This window comes from Geotrypetes seraphini, chromosome 2, assembly GCF_902459505.1.
Source record: "Geotrypetes seraphini chromosome 2, aGeoSer1.1, whole genome shotgun sequence".
Lineage (NCBI taxonomy): Eukaryota > Metazoa > Chordata > Amphibia > Gymnophiona > Dermophiidae > Geotrypetes > Geotrypetes seraphini.
The window spans coordinates 196802600-196822502 of NC_047085.1; the positions used below are offsets into that span (position 1 = coordinate 196802600).

Here is a 19903-nt window from a genome sequence, read left to right on the forward strand (position 1 = left end):
TGGAAGATGGATAATGGTGGAAATGAATATGGGAAATACTACCATGACGTTAATCAATATATACGCCCCTAATTCGAACCAAAATGAATTCTTTAAAACTCTTCAACAAATGATCATACCACTGGCTACTTCAAATCTTATAGTAGCAGGGGACTTCAATGCTGTAATGGATCCTTTATTAGATAAAAACCCAAGTAGAGTTATGAAATCTATGGGACTAGATAATTTGATTCAATCTTGTGATTTAATAGATATATGGAGAATACTTCATTTTGATGGTCGGGAATTTTCTTTCTGTTCTCATGTTCATAATTCCTTTTCAAGAATAGATTATATCTTTACTTCAAATCATCTTGCACATCAAGTGACACAAGCTGCCATTGATCCAATTATTCTATCTGACCATGGTGGAGTGTGGATCAAAATTAAAACTACAGATCAAAATAATAACAGACCAATTTGGAAAATGGATAATACACTGTTGGTTGACCAAAACTTTTGTGAAAATCTTCTAACAAAAATGAAAGAATTTTTTCAAATAAATGATAATGATGATATTAACAGAGAAACTTTATGGGATGCTTTTAAGGCATCAATTAGAGGACAAATAATTTCTTATTCGGCTTTTCTAAAAAAACAAATTAAAAAACAATTTTTATTCTTAGAAAAAGAGATAAAAAATTTAGAATCAAAACTTATAGAAAAATGGGAATATTCTATTCAACAAGAATTATTAAAATTAAAAGGTAAATATAATGAGATCTCATCTAAAATGATTAGGAAAGATTTATTTTCTCAACAAACATTGTACTATGGTAATTCAAACAAATCAGGAAGAATACTGGCAAATTATCTTAAAGCGAAAAAAAGAAAAACAAAATTAATAGCAATAAAAGATGAAAATGGAAATACATATACACAAATTGAACCTATTTTAAAACAATTCTTGAAATTTTATAAATCTCTTTATTCTTCCGAAAATTATCCAAATAAAGGAAAAGATGGTTTTGAATTTTTAAAAATGTTAGAGGGTCCAAAAATTCCTGAACATATAAAACGAAGTTTGGAAGAACCAATATCACTAAAAGAATTAGGAACAGCTTTGAAGTCCCTTAGAGTTGGATCCGCTCCAGGTGGTGATGGATATACAGTGGAATTTTATAAAACATTTCAAAATTTTTTACTACCCTATTTATTAAATCTCTATCAATATCAGCTCAATAAAGGTTGTATTAAAGGCACTATAGCAGAATCTTTGACTATTGTTTTGCCAAAGTCCAATAAAGATCCCACTTTGGTCTCAAACTATAGACCAATATCTTTAATAAATGTAGATGGAAAATTATTAGCAAAAATACTTGCGCTAAGATTAGCTAAAGCTCTCCCCCATATAATAGGTATGCATCAAACAGGATTCGTTGCTCAAAGACATTCATCTCACAATACCAGATTAACATTCCATATGTTATATTTAACAAAGAAAATGAATGAACCTACTTTTGCAATTTCATTAGACGCAGAAAAGGCCTTTGATAGAGTAGAATGGCCTTTTATGTATCAAGCAATGGAATGGTTTGGTATAGGTCCTGGATTTATACAAATGATACAAACAATGTATAGCTCCCCTTCTGCTAGACTATATATTAATAATACGTTTTCAGAAAAATTTAATCTACAGAGAGGAGTTAGACAAGGATGTCCCTTATCCCCTTTGCTGTTTGATATTGTTTTAGAACCCTTAATATTAGCCATCCAACAAGCTAAGGAGATACAGGGTATACCTCATTCAGATAAAGAATATAAGATATCTGCTTATGCAGATGATCTATTACTATATCTGAAAAATCCAGAATCCACCATTCCACATCTACTTGAATTGATTGAGAAATTTGGAAATTTTTCAGGATATAAAATTAATTGGAATAAATCAGAGATTCTTCCACTAAATATACATTGTACAAAAGGTTTATTTGATACATTCCCTTTTGTTTGGAAGGAAGAATATATTAAATACCTTGGAATTTTGATAACAAAAACAGTAGATGAAACAATGAAAATTAATGAAAAATGCTTATTACAAAAAGTAATAGAAATGTGTGAGCAATGGAATCCTTTGCATTTATCTTGGTGGGGAAGAGTACAAACTGTAAAAATGATTATTTTACCGGTAGTATGTTACCAAATGGGGATGATACCAGTTTTCTTTCAAGATTCGTTTTATACAAAAATAAATAGGACTTTGACAAAATTTATATGGCTTAATAAAAAACCAAGAATTGCTCTAGCGTCATTACAAAAACCAATTAAGGAGGGAGGGGTAAATTTTCCCAACTTTTATAGGTATCATCAAGCCTATATCTTACGTCATGGTATGTATTGGATCCTCCCAGAACCCACAGATAATATTCCAGACTGGTTTTGGCTAGAATGGAGGCTTATATTTCCATTACGTCTTAATCATGTAATTAGTATCAAAATGCCAAGGTTATACAAAGATCATAAAATATTTATGGATACCTGGAAAACTCTAAAATACATAAGTAATCTTACTCAAATTCCAATTAGTAAATCAACCAACCAAACTATATGGCTAAACCCCAAGATCAAAATTGGCGGTTTTAAAGTCATCTGGAAACATTGGATGATAGCAGGCATTCGCACTTTGGATGATGTAATTAAAAATGATAAATTGCTGGAGTTTTCACAATTGCAACAGAAATTTGATCTCAATAAAACACAATATTTTAAATGGTTGCAATTGAAGCAGTCTATTCAGGAAGGGTTCCCTGAATGGAAAGATCTCGCTAAATATCACAGTTTGGAATTCTTATGTTTCCAGATGGACTCAATAGGTCACAAAGCCGCACCAAAAAATGGTCTTAGAGACATTTGGAGCATTGAGATAAAACACCAAATTAGTGCATCTCAATGGCCACGACTTTGGTCTTGGAGGCTAAAATGTACGGTGTCAGCATCTATGAGACAAACTTGGTTTTTTCTTCTTCATAGAGCTTTTTGGACCCCTACTCGTTTACAAAAAATAGATAGTTCAAGATCTAATAGATGCTGGCACTGTCATATTGAAATTGGGACACTAGATCATCTTTTATTCTTTTGTCCATTTATCCTATCATTCTGGAAATCAATTTGGCCCCAAATTAACAAATTGTTAGAAAATCCGGTAGCCTTGACATATGATACTATATTATTTGGAACAACCATGAGAGCAAAAAGCCAAATTTCATCTAGTAATAACAAACTTTTATTTATTTTAACTGGAATTGCAATACAACAAATTACATCCAATTGGAAACAACATGATAGATTGAATTATATGTTCTGGTGGAATTCGGTATGCCACATATACAAAATGGAACTCGCTATTGCAACACACAAAGGATACATGAATAAATTTCAAAAAATATGGGGACCATTAACTGATTTTTGTAAAGAAGGATAATTTTTCCTATAAATAAAACTTGGAAATATTTGAAGACCGTTAACATGATTTCTCTAATGAAAAATCAACTTTTCCCATGATAAGATATTGTAAAGAGGGGAACGGGGTGGGCTTTTCAATTTTGATTATTACATACTAAATTAATATTTAAAGAATGTACAATAAAATTGATTTATGTATTATTGGTTGGGAAGGAGGGTGGGACAGGGGATTATTATATTAATGTTAAACTTGATATTAATATATGAGTTAGTCAAGTGTGTATTTAAGTTTCTATTGAGTTTATTTGTAACACTTGCTGTAACACAAAAAAAAATGAATAAAGATTTAAAACATAAAAAACAATCTCAGGTTCAAATACTTATATCTAACCAGATCTATATACAGGTCACAACTTCTCCCTTTCGTTTTTAGACATTGTTTTATTTGTAAAACATTTTAATTACCCTCCTGATGTTGTTTTTCCTTAAATGTTCTCTTACTTTCTTTAATAATTGTAGTTCACTCCTTTTTCCTTATGTATCACTTATTAATTGTGTATATTGATTGTATGTTTGCCTGTTTAAATTGTTTTATTTTGTCCTCCCCCCAAAATTTTTTTGTTGTTATACACATTGAAAATATTTGATATTGCGTTTATATCAAAATTTTAATAAACTTGAAAACCTGAAACTTATCAATGAGCTCTGGGAGGACCCAATACATACCATGGTGCAAAATATAGGCTTGATGATACCTATAAAAATTGGGAAAACTTACCCCACCCTCCACAATTGGTTTTTGTAAAGATACTAAAGCAATTCTAGGAGTTTTGCCCAGCCAAACAAATCTAATATAATAAAACGCTAAGCACGCATGTGCACTCTACCACCATGTTGCCTGATCTGTAGTTCCGTGATCAGCAGAGTGCGCATGCGCGCATACAAGGGTCCCTCACTCCGTCTAACATAGTGGTCTCGGCAGCGACTCCCCCCTCCCATCCTCACTTCGCCAAACTGGCCAGCGGCACTGGACTCCCTGCTCTCCACCTCTCAAGCTGCGGTGTCGGCTCCTCTCACGAGCCTGCACCAGCGTTGGAGAAGGCTTCCAACGCTGGCAGGGATCGTGAGAGGAGCCGCCGGCGGCACTTTTAAACTTAAAAAAAAATCTTCGGCCACAGCAGGCCAGCCTGCGGGAAGGGAAGGGGGGGCCGAAAAAGAACAGGACTCCAGCTACTGGAACACAGGCTAGACCCTCTAACAGGCGGAAAAACAAAATTCAGATGTGAGTTTCTCTTATGTCTGTTGGTTACAAAAGAGAAAAGCTCAATTATATATTTGAGAGCTAAACCAAACAAAGCCTTAAAACAGAAGCAAACAAACTTCACCCGCGCCTCCATTGGCAACTAATGCAGTACTCGATAGGAGGGTGTTACGTGATCGCATTTCTTCAACCTAAAAATCAGCCTGACTGCCACATTTTGTACTATTTGTACTATTGTTGCATATTCTTCTGGGAAACTGTCAAATAGGCAATATTGCAGTAATCAAGCTGGCTTAGTATGAGACTTTACCAAAACTCTAAATGATGACACATCAAAATACGCCCTAACGGACCGAAGCTTTCAAAGAGTAAAGAAACCCTTTCTGACCAAAGAGTCCATCTGATCCTTCATAGTCAAGCCCTGGTCCCGTATTATTCCCAAAACCTTAATGGTAGATTGAATAGGATAACTGAATTTATTTATACACAATGATGTTTTAGTATCAAACGGGCGCAGTGAAGCTACAAAAATCTTAGTTTTTTTTTTTAGTTAAGCTTCAGTCTAAAGTCAGTTATCCATTGCTCCATTAGACCTAATACTTCTGTTGCTTTAGGAATAACTTCAGAAAGAGAAATAGCAAATGGAATAATGATCGTAAAATCATTTGCATAACTAAACAGCTTTATCCCCAGCTGGGACAATTGCACACCTAATGATGACATAAACATTAAAGAGCAATGGGGACAATGGTGAACCTTGCGGAACACCAGATGAATTATTCCAAATACCTGAAAGATCATTATTGAAACAAACTTGATAGGTGCGAGACATGAGAAAGCCCCAAAACCATTCTAACACTTCTCCTCTAATACCAATAGCATCCAAACATTACAGCAATTTCCCATGGGCCACTAAATCAAATGCAGAACTCATCAAATTGCATGATCAAGGCATAAGACCTTTACTAAACAAAGAATGTAAATTGTCCAAAATAGCTGCAATTACTGTCTCGGTATTAAATAAAAGTCTAAAACCAGATTGAGATTCATGCAAGAGAGAAAATTGATCAAGATATTCCATTAGTTGAAAATGGACCAATCTTTCCATAATTTTTACAAAATATGAGATGGATGCTACTGGTCTATAATTAGTGATTAATGCTAATGATTCTTTGGGGATTTTTGGGATTGGAGTTATTATAATATGACCATATTAGTGAGGAATTTTCCACTCTTTAAATTATCAGTCAGATAATTCAATAAATTCAGTTTAAAATTTAATGGAGCTGATTTCTGTGGCACTAATCACAAAGCACAAACAATTGTGGAACTTTACTTCTACTGACAGCATACATGCTGAATATAATTTTAGACCTTAAGTTTGAACTGAAATTTCATGCCTCACTAAATGCCACATGTAACAAATTTAAATAACTTACCGAGGAAGCTGTTCAACAGGGATAATGGCATCCTCTACTTCAAGATCTGGAGCACTGAATTGTACAATATAAAAGAAGAATTTCAAAATGTTAGGTTTTCACAGAGCTATCTCAAATTCTTCCTTAAAATAATATTGAAAGTATCACAAGTTTAGTGTAGATCAATGGTTCTCAACTAATATGAGGGACATACTGGTGTCTCCAAGAGCTTGGAAGTGTGTCACCAACAACGGATAGCAAGCTTGTGCTTTCCTTAATAACCATGTCTACAGTAGGTTGGAGAGAACTGAAGCCACCAGGAAGCCAGGTATTTGAAATCTCCATTAGTCACTACCTTCTGCAACATTTACAGCTTGGGTGAGTGGCAGAGATTACGGGCTGGCCCAACCCACCCCCTTCCTCCCCCTTCTGGCAGTCACCACCATTGTGTTTTATTTCCTTCATTGCTAGCAGCAAGGAAATGAAATAGACAATTGTAATGTCTGTGTGTCAACAGAAGAAAAGTTGAAAACCACTAGTAGAAAAAGTACAAATTTCAGTCTTTTATATGGGTGAATATAAAAACCCCAACCTTTGAGTACATGTGAATGAAGATGCATAATGACAGATTCTAGTCCCAAGTCCAACTTTAAAGGTAGTACAACAGAGCAGAAGGAAACTCCAAGTCAAAGAGCCTTCAAACAGTTACCAGTGCACTCTAATTTACTTTGATGCACTTCCTGTTGAAAAGGAAATACATAACGTGCCCCTTTACTCATGCTACAAGAGCCTCTTAGAGGATGAAAGAGAAATTAGATTGTACTTAATACAGAAACATGATGGCAAATAAAGGCATCCACTATCTCATCTCCCTAAGAGATCCCATATGCCTGTCCCACACTTTCTTTAATTTAGAAACAGTCCGTCTCCACCACCTCTACTAGGAAACTATTCCACACATCTACCACTCTTTCTGTAAGAAAGTACTTTGTTAGATTACTCCTGAGCCTATCACCTCTTAACTTCATCCTATGCCCTCTCATTCCAGAGTTTCCTTTCAAATGAAAGAGACTTACCTCATGCACATTTATGCCGCATAGGTATTTAAACTTCTCTATCATATCTCCCCTCTCCCACATTTCCTCTGAAGTATACATATCGAAATCTTTAAGTCTGTCTCCATATGCCTTATGATGAAGACCATCAGCCATTTTAGTAGCCTTCTTCTGAATGACTCCATCCTGTTTATATATTTTTAAGGTACTTTCTCCAGAATTGTACACAATATTCTAAATGAGGTCTCTCCAGAGTCTTATACAGGGGTATCAATACCTTCTATTTCCTACTGGCCATAGCTCTCCCTAAGCACTCTAGCATCCTTATAGCTTTTACTGCCATTTTTTCAAACTGTTTGGCCACCTTTAGATCATCACGTACTATCACACCCAAGTCCCACTCCTCTTTCATGCACAAAAGTTCTTCACCCCTAAAAACTGTACCATTCCCTCAGGTTTGCATTCGCATTAGATCTTAGCTGCCAAATTTCAGACCATTCTTCAAGCTTCACTAGATCCTTCCTCATGTTATTCACACCATCTGGGGTGTCTATTCTTTTGCAGAATTTGGTATCATCAGCCAAGAGGCAAATCTTAATTGACAGTCCTTCAGCAATATCCCTTACAAAAATGTTAAAAAGAACAGGTCCAAGAGCAGAACCTTGAGGCACACCACTGGTAACATCCTTTCCTCAGAGAGATCTCCATTGATCACTACCCTCTGTTGCCTTCCACTCAACCAGTTCCTGACTCAGTCTGTCACAAGTTTATGATACAAACTTTCCAGTCATTTGACACACAAGAAGCTCCTTTTGAAAAACTTCCGAGAGTGGGATCTGCCAGGACAATTTTGCATAAGATTCCAACAATAGTCTGCCATCACGTATTCATCCCATCTTTCTTGGTATTTGGCTGCCATTGTTTTTGTATCTTGGTGAAATCTTTCACCTTGCTCTTCGCTTAAGTCATCAAGGTTCCCTGGAAAGCGCTAAGTGACTTTAACACTCATGTTACAGCCAAGCCTGTTGAAATGAAAGAGCATATCCTCTACTAATTGTGTATACCGTGTTTCCCCAAAAATAAGACCTACCCTGAAAATAAGATCTAGCATGAATTTCGGGGTACGTCTTAATATAAGCTCTACCCCCGGATTCGCCAGGCAGCAGCGCTTCCCGATGAACCCCCACTGACCCTCCCATCTTTTCATCTCTCAGCTTCCCCACCAGACTATGAGTGTAATTGCAAAATTCAAATTCTGCTGCCTCCACACGAAGTAAACAACCCCAGCGCTCCCGCAATAACGAGAAGGGGGGAGGTGGTAATTTGGAAACACAAGTTACCATTGATTCATCATTTGAAAGAAAGGAGGCGGGAGGAGATAAAGATGGCAACAGCATTGGTCTAAACGAAATGGAGTAGCCTATAAGATAATTGGAAGGCAGAACTAATTTGGAACTTATTGAAAGAAAGTGCAAGGTACTTTATGATTGGTTGCCTTTGGCATGTGCAGGCTCCACATTTTCTCTTCTTGTTTAGAGCCTAGGTGTGGTGGGAAAAAGTGTGGGAAAAGGTGTGTGACTGGAAAAAGTGAGGGAGAGGTATGTGGAAATTTAGGGTGTTGTTGAGTTGAGCCCTGCTAGGGTATTAGACACTGTGGTATTTTGGGTTGTCTGTTGTTTTTTTAATGCAAGCTTAATAATTTTTAATATCTTTGGCTTTTATTTATAAAGGAAAAATGTTTCAAAAAAAATGTCTTAAAGCTGTATGGCTCTATAAGAGCTTGTTCTTAGTGGAATCTTTTGTATTGACTATTGTGATCTTGGGCTAGTGACTACTCAGAAACTAATTTAAACAAGGGTTCTGTTGCACAGAGGGATGGGAAGGAAGAAGGAATAAAAAGCTGCTGGAGAGGGAAGGCACAAGGAGATGAGTGAGAGTGGAGTAAAGATGCTGCACATGTGGGGGAGAGAAAGGAAAGAGGAAGAATTGAGAGGGAGAGATAATCATTATACATGAAAAAAATAAGACCTTCCCCAAAAATAAGACCTAGTGTGTTTTTGGACTTAAAATTAATATAAGACACTGTCTTATTTTTGGGGAAACAAGGTATTTGTCTGCCTTCTTTTTGCCAAGAAAGACCAAGCACATGATTCGATGTCATTCATTGATGCTATGAAATGTGGGTCATTTATAAGTTGTTTGATCTGAAAATTCCTGCCTTCAGTTTTTCTATGGTAAGTCCAGGTAACATATGTGATATGTATTCAATGCACGAACAGTCTTTATTCAAAGCCTTTAAAAATTGTTTTATCAGACCTAGTTTTATATGTAGTGGTGGCAGTATGATTCTATCTTGTGCTACCAAAGGTTAATCGATTACTATTTGTCCTCCAACCACCATATATTCTCTCAGAGGCCAATCTTTTTTTGCCCAATGCTCTTGTTTGGCTCTTTTAAATAGTGGTAAAAAAATTAATAAATTCAACTATATCTAAGAAACTAGAGCTGATGCGGTCTATCCAATGCAATTTTCTGGATCAGTGTCCCAAATAACCCCAGGAACAGGTCGAAAAACCCAAAGTACCAAGAACATTTTTGTTGTTGTTGTTGACCTGTGTTATAGTTCAAGATTCTGTTTTCTACCATAGAGCCCTGAAACACTCTCCGCCCAAACTTATCCAGAATTCTGCCTTCTCTTCCAGTAGGAGTGCTGGCATAAGACCTGGAGTAATGAGTCTTTTTCAAGGCTGACTCCACAACCAGAGACTGGTGTTGTAACTGTGGTTTGCCAAAGCCAAGACAAGACTGAATCTAGCAAAGTGTGTCCAACTTTTGCAGAGCTACTGGGACATGAAGTGGAGATTCTCAGTTTTTAAACGAGGTTTCCTTCATGAGGTTGTGAAGAGGAACCTTTATGCAGTCTTTAGGCTGCTCTTTATAATCAAGTGCATCCATAAGTTCTGCCCAACGTTCTGTTTCAGACTCCATATTTATTGGGAGTGCTTGCCCCATCTGTCTGATGTACTTAGTAAAAGGCAGACTCTCTGGGAGTGACCTTCTATGAGGCAGAGAAGGAGATGGGTCGCGATTGGGGAGCGGCGCTGGACCAGGCAGGAACGTGAACATCATGCACCTGCCTTCTGTGCCTCTCTGCCCAAACAGATGAAGAGTCATCTGGCGAGAGAGACAGGCAAGAGAAAGGGAAAGTTCCAATGGACTTCAAAAAAGGTACCCGGGGGGGGGCTGCCTATAGGGGGAGGGATGCGCCTGTGCTGCTTACGGGGGATGGGTGTGTGTCTGTGCTGCCTACGGGTTTTTCGCTCTATAAGACCCTGTCCCAGCCTACCACTAGACCACCAGAGGAGGTACAGGGCAGGGCGGCGTGAATTTTTTTTTCTTGGGTTTTCCTCCTCGACAGGTGGGTGCATCTTATGGTTGGGTGCATCTTATAGAGCAAAAAATGAGGTATATATTTTTTTTTTCTGCACACTTTTCTGTCATTGAATGGCATTCCTTTTCTAGTTTAGTTCTTAGTTTTTTAACCTTGGTTTATACTGTAAGCTGCTTTTATTTTAAAAGGAATAGCAGTAATCGAGGACATAGAGAACATCACACTGCGCGGGGACACAGTAATGCGAGGAGACTTCAACATGCCAGATGCAGATTGGAACACACTCTCCGCGACTACGGGTAGCAGCAAAAGAATATTAACCTCCATAAAGGGTGCACGTCTTAAGCAATTGGTATTGAAGCCCACCAGGGACCAGGCGTTACTAGACCTAGTTCTCACCAATGGAGATAGCGTCATGGAAGTCTCAGTAGGAGACACACTGGCCTCCAGCGACCATAATATGGTATGGCTCAACCTCAAGAAAGGTTTCCCTAAGACAAACACAGCAACAAGGGTTCTCAACTTTAGAGGCACTGACTTCAACCGCATGGGAGATTTTGTCCATCAGGAGCTACATAAACAAGCAATATCTGACAATGTGGAGGATATGTGGTTGTCTCTGAAGTCCATCCTACACGAAGCAACAGACCGATACATAAAGACAGTAAGTAAACGCAGGAGAAACAAAAGACCCCAATGGTTCAGTAAAGAAATTTCAGACCTAGTTAAACAGAAAAAAGACGCATTTATCACCTACAAACATTTAGGCAGAGAGGGGGCGAAAGAGGACTATCTAGACAGATCTAAAGCTGTCAAAACAGCAGTCAGAGAAGCCAAACTCCAAATGGAGGAAGAGCTAGCACAGAAAATTAAGAAAGGGGATAAATCTTTCTTCAGCTATATTAGTGACAGGAAAAGAAACAAAGATGGGATAGTACGCCTGAAGCAATCGGACGGTAACTTTGCGGAATCAGATTCTGAGAAGGCAGAACTACTAAACAAATACTTCTGTTCAGTGTTCACCTGCGAAGCGCCGGGCGCTGGTCCACAGCTGCAGACGGGAGATAACCAGAAAGACCCATTTCAAGATTTCGAATTTACACCCAGCAGCATCTATGACGAACTATCAAGACTCAAAGTAAACAAAGCCATGGGACCGGATAACCTACACCCCAGAATGCTCAGGGAGTTAAGGGAAGTCCTGGCAGAACCATTATCTGTTCTTTTCAATCTTTCCCTAAGCACAGGAAGGGTCCCCTTGGACTGGAAAACTGCCAACGTAATCCCACTCCACAAAAAGGGCTGCAGGACAGAGACAGCAAACTACAGACCAGTGAGTCTCACGTCTATAGTGTGTAAACTCATGGAAACACTGATCAAACAGAATCTTGACACAATCCTAGAAGAAGAAAAATTGCATGATCCACACCAACACGGGTTCACCCAGGGTAGATCCTGCCAATCTAATCTGATTAGCTTTTTTGACTGGGTTACTAGACAACTGGACGCCAGAGAGTCATTGGACGTGGTATATTTGGACTTCAGTAAAGCATTTGATAGCGTCCCTCATCGAAGATTACTGAACAAGCTGAAATCGATAGAATTAGGAGACACTCTAACTACATGGGTTGGGGATTGGCTGAGTGGTAGACTTCAGAAGGTGGTGGTGAACGGTACCCCTTCCGAAGCATCGGACGTGATCAGTGGAGTGCCGCAGGGCTCGGTCCTGGGCCCGATTCTATTTAACCTATTCATAAGAGATATGACGCAAGGACTTAGAGGAAGGGTATCACTGTTCGCCAACGACGCCAAACTTTGCAACATAGTAGGCAAAAGCTTATTATCTGATAATATGACACACGACCTACTGTTGCTGGAACAATGGTCAACTACTTGGCAGCTAGGCTTCAATGCTAAAAAATGCATGATAATGCACCTGGGTAAGAGAAACCCGCGTAGAACTTATGTACTAAATGGTGAGACCTTGGTTAGGACCATGGCGGAACGCGACCTAGGGGTGATCATTAGTGAGGACATGAAGGTTGCCAATCAAGTGGAGAAGGCTTCCTCCAGGGCAAGACAAATGATGGGGTGTATCCGCAGAGGTTTCGTCAGCAGGAGACCTGAAGTTATGATGCCGTTGTACAGAGCCATGGTGAGGCCTCACTTGGAGTACTGTGTTCAGTTTTGGAGACCACACTACTGAAAGGACGTGCTGAGGATCGAGTCGGTTCAGCGAACGGCCACCAGGATTGTCTTGGGGCTCAAGGATCTTACGTATGAAGAAAGATTAAAAAAATTGCGGCTGTACTCACTTGAGGAAAGAAGAGAATGGGGAGATATGATTGAAACATATAAGTACATCATGGGACGCATCGAGTCAGAAGATGATATCTTCTGGCTCATGGGACCCTCAACCACCAGAGGGCATCTGCTGAAAATCAGGGGAGGGAAGTTTCATGGTGACTCCAGGAAGTACTTCTTCACCGAAAGAGTAGTGGATCATTGGAACAGACTCCCACTCCAGGTGATAAAGGCCAGCAGCGTGACGGATTTTAAGAGAAAATGGGATACTCACGTGGGATCTTTAAGGGAGTAAATTCAGGGGAGGGGATACTTGGAATGGGCAGACTTGGTGGGCTATAGCCCTTTTCTGCTGCTTGTTTCTATGTTTCTATCAAGTAAAATAAACTATAAACCATACTTTGCCAAGAAATCAGCTTTGGAAAAGAGATGTTTTTTTTTCCAAAAGGGTAGAAAGCAATATACAGCTTCCAGGGAATATTTCTATATGAATAGTTTTAGGGTTTCTCTGCTGTAATGCCACTTCAAACACCCTGTTGCATTACTACTAACAATAAAACATTGAACAAATCATAACTCCAAACCAACAAGTATAGGCATGGAAAAATGATCAGTGCAATGTTTCATAAGCTGTTATTTAATTTGACTTGGCTAAGATGAAAAGTTCCGATATAAAAAAAGAAGAGTAACAGATCCCCCAACATTAAACAAATATTTCATTTAGGAGGAAAACATTTTCTGACCTAATGAACAACTGCACTTCTGAAAAACACAGCAGATTTATTGGCCAACAGACTACCGTATTTTCATGCAGATAACGCGCACCCGTGTAAAACGCGCACACGGGTATAGCGCGCAGAAACCACGATTTTATGTACAAAAACTTTTGTATACCGCGCTCACGGGTATACCGCGCATGCAGCCCGACTGTCCTTTCGCCCGCCCCGACTCTCCTCTGGCCACCCCGACTCTCCTTTCACCCTCCCCGACTCTCCGTGCGCTGTCCCGACTCTCCGTTCACCCTCCCTGACTTTCCGTGCACTGCCCCGCCTCTCCGTGCGCTGTCCCGACTCTCCGTTCACCCTCCCTGACTTTCCGTGCACTGCCCCGCCTCTCCGTGCGCTGTCCCGACTCTCCGTTCACCCGCCCCGACTCTCCGTGCGCTGCCCCGACTCTCCGTGCGCTGTCCCGACTCTCCGTTCACCCGCCCTGACTTTCCGTGCACTGCCTCAGGCCGCGACCCCAGGTGGGACCTAAGGCTCCAGGGCCTATTCTGATTGGCCCACGCGCCTTAGGCCCCACCAGTAGGCGGAGCTTTGGGACGGATGGGCCAATCCGGCCTCATTCCGTCGTTGGCTGCCTGCCGGACAGGCGGGTTTGGCTCCCGTCTGTCCGGCCAACTACCAAAGGTACGGGGAAGTGGGGTGGGGGTGTCGTGGGGGTCGGCCAGGGGGGTCGCGGGTCGGCTGGGGGGGGCGGTCGGAGGTTCTTTGGGGGGGCGGTCGTTGGAGGGAGGGGGGTTTGCGTCGAGGGCAGGAGGGCCTGGAATCCCTCCTGCCCGTAATGTAGTGCGGGGTGGGGGCAGGGGGTCGCCCTGGCCAGGAGGGTTTGGGCTCCCTCCTGGCCCGATATTGTCGGGGAGTTGGGGAGTCGGCCGGGCAAGAGGGCTTGGGCTCCCTCTTGCTCCGATCGTGGATGCGGGTGCGGGTGGGAGTGCGTGCGAGCGTTCGTTCGGGGTGGGGGTGCGAGCGGTCCTGCTGGGGGGGGTGAATCGGGCGTCGGGCGGGGTGGGAACTATGTAAAAAAAAATTTGTATAACGCGCGAGGGGTATGCGCGGTAGGTAAAAACGCATATAACGCACGCGTTATATGCGTGAAAATACGGTACTGCATTTTCAGATCCCAAGTCAAAGCTGTTAACACAAAGAGACAAAACTATAAAAGTAAATGGCTTACCCTTTCCCTTCCAAAGCAGGACAGATGGGACTTTTATAATTTTCAGCCACACTCCCACAGTTGGTGCACCGTGTTTTGAACAAGCTACCTGAAAATGCACAAACCTTAATCAAGCTACATCCTAGAAAGCTTTAAGAATGTGCTGCATAAAAGTCATACAGCACAGGGAAGGGAGAAAAGAGAGGGAGGTCAGAAAAGCTCTTCAGCAGGCAGTGGCTGAACATGCCTTACCATGAATCTCTAGCAGATTCTTGGAGCCAGCCCGTCTGTGTAGTTCATCAATATTCTGAGTGATAACCACCACATGGCGACCCTGCTTGCTTAGCCTGGCCTCGCACTCTGCAATGGCGATGTGAGCAGGGTTTGGACTCTTGGTTAGCATCACTTCCCGTCGATAGTGATAGAACTCCCACACACGGGAAGGGTTTCGTGCAAATGCCTCTGGTGTTGCCAAGCGCTGAAATAAAATGCATTCATTAGTCATAGCATATAATCAAGGGCTGATTTAAAGGGATTGATTGGAAATGTATATCTAGATAGATATACATACACGCACACATACAGAGGGGCATTTTCGATAGAACATAAGAACATAAGAAATGCCTCTGCTGGGTCAGACCCAAGGTCCATCGTGCCCAGCAGTCCGCTCACGCGGTGGCCCAACAGGTCCAGGACCTGTGCAGTAATCTTCTATCTATACCCCTCTATCCCCTTTTCCAGTAGGAATTTGTCTAATCCTTTCTTGAACCCCAGTACCGTACTCTGCCCAATTATGTCCTCTGGAAGCGCATTCCAGGTGTCCACCACACGTTGGGTAAAAAAGAACTTCCTAGTATTTGTTTTGAATCTGTCTCCTATCAACTTTTCCGAGTGCCCTCTTGTTCTTTTATTATTCGAAAGTTTGAAGAATCTGTCCCTCTCTACTCTCTCTATGCCCTTCATGATCTTATAAGTCTCTATCATATCCCCTCTAAGTCTCCTCTTCTCCAGGGAAAAGAGACCCAGCTTCTCCATTCTCTCAGCATATGACAGGTTTTCCATACCTTTTATCAGACGTGTCGCTCTCCTCTGAACCCTCTCGACTAACGCCATATCCTTCTTAAGGTACGGCGACCAATATTGGACATAGTACTCCAAATGCGGGCGCACCATTGCCCGATACAACGGCAGGATAATCTCTTTCGTTCTAGCTGTAATACCCTTTTTGATTATACCAAGCATTCTATTCGCTCTCTTAGCGGCCGCTGCACACTGTGCCGTCGGCTTCATTGTCATGTCCACCAATACCCCCAAGTCCCTTTCCTGGGTACTCTTATTCAATAATATCCCTCCCATTGTATAGTTGTACCTCGAGTTTCTGCTCCCCACATGCAATACCTTACATTTCTCAACGTTGAACTTCATCTGCCATCTTGTCGCCCATTCTTCTAGTTTGTTCAAGTCCCTTTGTAATTTTTCGCATTCCTCTGTAGTCCGAGCTCCATTAAATAGTTTGGTGTCATCCGCAAATTTTATTATCTCGCACTTCGTCCCTGTTTCTAAATCATTTATGAAGATATTAAATAGCAGCGGCCCGAGTACCGAGCCCTGCGGGACACCACTCGTGACCCTCCTCCAGTCGGAGTAGTGGCCCTTCACTCCTACCCTTTGTTTTCTACCCTCCAACCAGTTTCTGATCCATCTATATACGTCTCCTTCCACCCCATGGTTCTTCAGTTTCCGGAGTAGACGTTCATGGGGCACCTTGTCAAAGGCTTTTTGGAAATCTAGATATATGATGTCAATGGGGTCTCCTTTGTCCATCTGTTTGTTAATCCCTTCGAAGAAGTGCAATAAGTTTGTTTGGCACGATCTTCCCTTGCAGAAACCATGCTGGCTGGCTATCAGAAGTTCGTGTTTTTCAAAATGTTGATCAATGTTTTCTTTTATCAGTGCTTCTGCCATTTTCCCCGGAACCGAAGTCAGGCTCACCGGCCTGTAGCTTCCCGGATCACCTCTTGATCCCTTTTTAAAGATGGGCGTAACGTTGGCTATCTTCCAATCCTCCGGGATCTCGCCTGTTTTCAGGGATAAGTTGCAAATTTGCTGCAGTAGTTCCGCTATCTCCTCCTTTAATTTCTTCAGAACCCTTGGATGTATGCCATCCGGACCCGGGGATTTGTCAGTTTTTAGTTTTTCTATCTGCCTGCGAACATCCTCAATGCTCACTTCTATGAATGTTAATTTTTCTGCTTGACTTCCGTTGAAGAATTGCTCAGGTTCCGGCATGTTGGACGTGTTTTCGTTAGTAAATACAGACGAGAAGAACATGTTAAGCCTTTCTGCCACTACCTTCTCCTCCTTCAGGACGTCTAAGTCTGAGATTGGACGTTTTGGGCAAGAGGTCCATAAACCCAGTAGATAAAATGTCAATTTTTAAAGCTGCCAGACGTCTATCTTTTATTTTTGAAAATGACCTATGTAGACGTTTTGGTCCATAGGAGGTCTACTTTTTTTGGACATTTTAAAAAATAAAAAACGTCCTCGTGAAAAATGCATAAGAACATAAGAATTGCCATACTGGGACAGACCAAAGGTCTATCAAGCCCAGTATCCTGTGGCCAACCCAGGTCCCAAGTATCTAGCTAGATCCCAAGTAGCAAAATCAATTCTATGTTGCTTATATTAAGAATAAGCAGTGATTTCCCCAAACCATCTCAATAATGACCTATGGACTTCTCTTTTAGGAAATTATCCAAACCTTTTTTAAACCCTGCTGATTTCACCACATTCTCCAGCAACGAATTCCAGAGTTTAATTACACGTTGTGTTTAGAAATATTTTCTCCGGTTTGTTTTAAATCTACTACCTTAGTAGTAGTCCTCTAGCCCTAGTACACATCATTCTTGTACCACTAAAGCCTTCTTTATTTTTCTACCATTCAAGGGCTGTAGGTATAAAAGAAATCATGTTAAAACACTCTCTTTCCAGATTGCACTATGGGACAAAGATTTTAAGCGGCTCTTTTCCTCATCGGTTTCTTATCATCATTATAGGAAACAACTTAAGACATTCTTGTTCTCCAAGTTTTTTGGTTCTCAACGTTAATGTATCCATCATTCTAGATTTTGTTTAGTAGCTAATCTTTTGTAAGCCGCATTGAACTTTACGGTAACTGCAGTTTAGAAATAAATTTTTATATGTTATATGTTACTTTTGGAAAGAGTGAACAAGCGATTCACATCTACCCTTTCCACTCCACTCATTTTATAGACCTCTTATCATATCATCCCTGAGCCGTCTCTTCTCCAAGCTGAAGAGCCCTAACTGCTTTAGCCTCTCTTCATAGGGAAGTTGACCTTTTATCATTTTTGTCGCCCTTCTCTATACCTTTTATAATTCCGCAATATCTTTTTTGAGATATGGCGACCAGAACTGCACAAAGTATTTAAGGAGCAGCCGAAAAATAGAGCGATACAAGGGTATTATAACATTTTCATCTTTGTTGTTCATTCCTTTCCTGATAATTCCTAACATTCTATTTGTTTTCTTAGCAGCCGCCACACATTAAGCTGAGGGTTTCAACGTTATCCCGAACAATGAAACCTAGATCCTTTTCCTGGGCAGTGACTCCTAACACAGAACCCAGTATCACATAGCTATAGTTAGGGTTCCTCTTTCCCACATGCATCATTTTGCACTTGTTCACATTATACGTCATCTGCCATTTTGATGCCCAGTCTTCCAATCTCACAAGGTGCTCTTGCAATTTACAATCCTTTTGCAATTTCACAACTTTTCACAACTTTGTGTCCATCAGCAAATTTAATTATCTCACTAGTTATTCCCATCTCTAGATCATTAATATGTTAAAAAAGCAGCAGGCCCAGCACAGACCCCTGGGGAACCCCACTATTTAACACTCCAAACACCTCAGGTGTACAATCACTTGTTCCCTATTCAAAAGGAATTAATACTAATTTTATATTAAGATTTCCCTTCAGCTCAAAGGATATCATGGAGAAGGGAGGAAAGAGCCTCAGACTCCAGCCTGCCATTGTTCATTAGTTTTCAAGCTGGCAATATTTGTGAGCTACCTCATTGGCTCAAAAACCTCCTCCTCCTAATGATTTTCCATCAGTTTTTTCAATTAATTAATTTTATATTTTTTAAAATTATACTTTTATATGTAAAAACTCCTAAGGAAACTATTTATTCAACACTCTAAACACCCCGAGTATACCATCACTTGTTCCCTATTCCCATCTCTAGATCATTACCAAACCCGCACGAAAAGCTTGAATTTGGGAGAAATAGGCCCTATGTAACAATCTATATGTACATTCCCTCCATACAAAACTCGTAAATTTTAGGTAATCTATTAATTACTTGACTAAATTCAAGAAACGATATCCGAGTTCCTAACTCCTCATTCCAATTTAGTAACAATTTATCATATGTGCGAATTGGCAGTAAATCCCATCACAATTTATGTAATAAAAGATACTGAAATTGGCAAATCCTCACATTGATTGAAAAAAGTAATAATTCTATCACAAACTCCATATGAAAGGTCCGAGCTCCATAATTTATTCACATAACTCACCAATTGCATATAACCATATAAAGATCCAGGACCCCTTCTTAATGTTAAAGGTCAGGAAAACTTCTTATCTTCCCTGTCTCATATAATACCTGTGCTAGATAATAAACACCCTTTGACCCCCAATTTCTAAATATCCCAGATGTCATACCAGGTGTAAAATCACCATTACCTTGAATAGGTAAAAGATCATTTACATGTGGATTATAAGCCCATAATTTCAACAAATTCCGCCATACTGACCTCATTGGTTTTAAAATAAAATTTTATTTATTTATTTATTTTTAAATAATTCTTTATTCATTTTCAAATTTGACAAGTGCACAAAATAATATAATTCAACAAGTTATTACACAATAGCACTTTGATATCTACTACATAAAAATCTAATGATACATTTAACCCCCCCTACCTCCCAACCTTCATCTATATTTTCAATCAGAATATACACATATTATAGAACATATTATAACATATTATGTAAGATTGTGCCAA

General features: G+C 40.2%; 1 protein-coding gene across 3 annotated transcripts in view; it reads right to left on the reverse strand.

Annotated features, from left to right (window-relative positions):
• The window catches only part of SIRT5 (sirtuin 5), a 57118-nt gene that overhangs the window by 16361 nt on the left and 20854 nt on the right, over positions 1-19903 (reverse strand). For all 3 annotated transcript variants that reach the window (XM_033934630.1, XM_033934632.1, XM_033934631.1), the window contains 3 exons: positions 15058-15283; positions 14827-14914; positions 6142-6195 (listed from right to left, as the gene is read on the reverse strand). In XM_033934630.1, coding sequence (XP_033790521.1) covers positions 6142-6195; positions 14827-14914; positions 15058-15283 — 368 coding nt within the window. The remainder of the gene's footprint in view (positions 1-6141; positions 6196-14826; positions 14915-15057; positions 15284-19903) is intronic.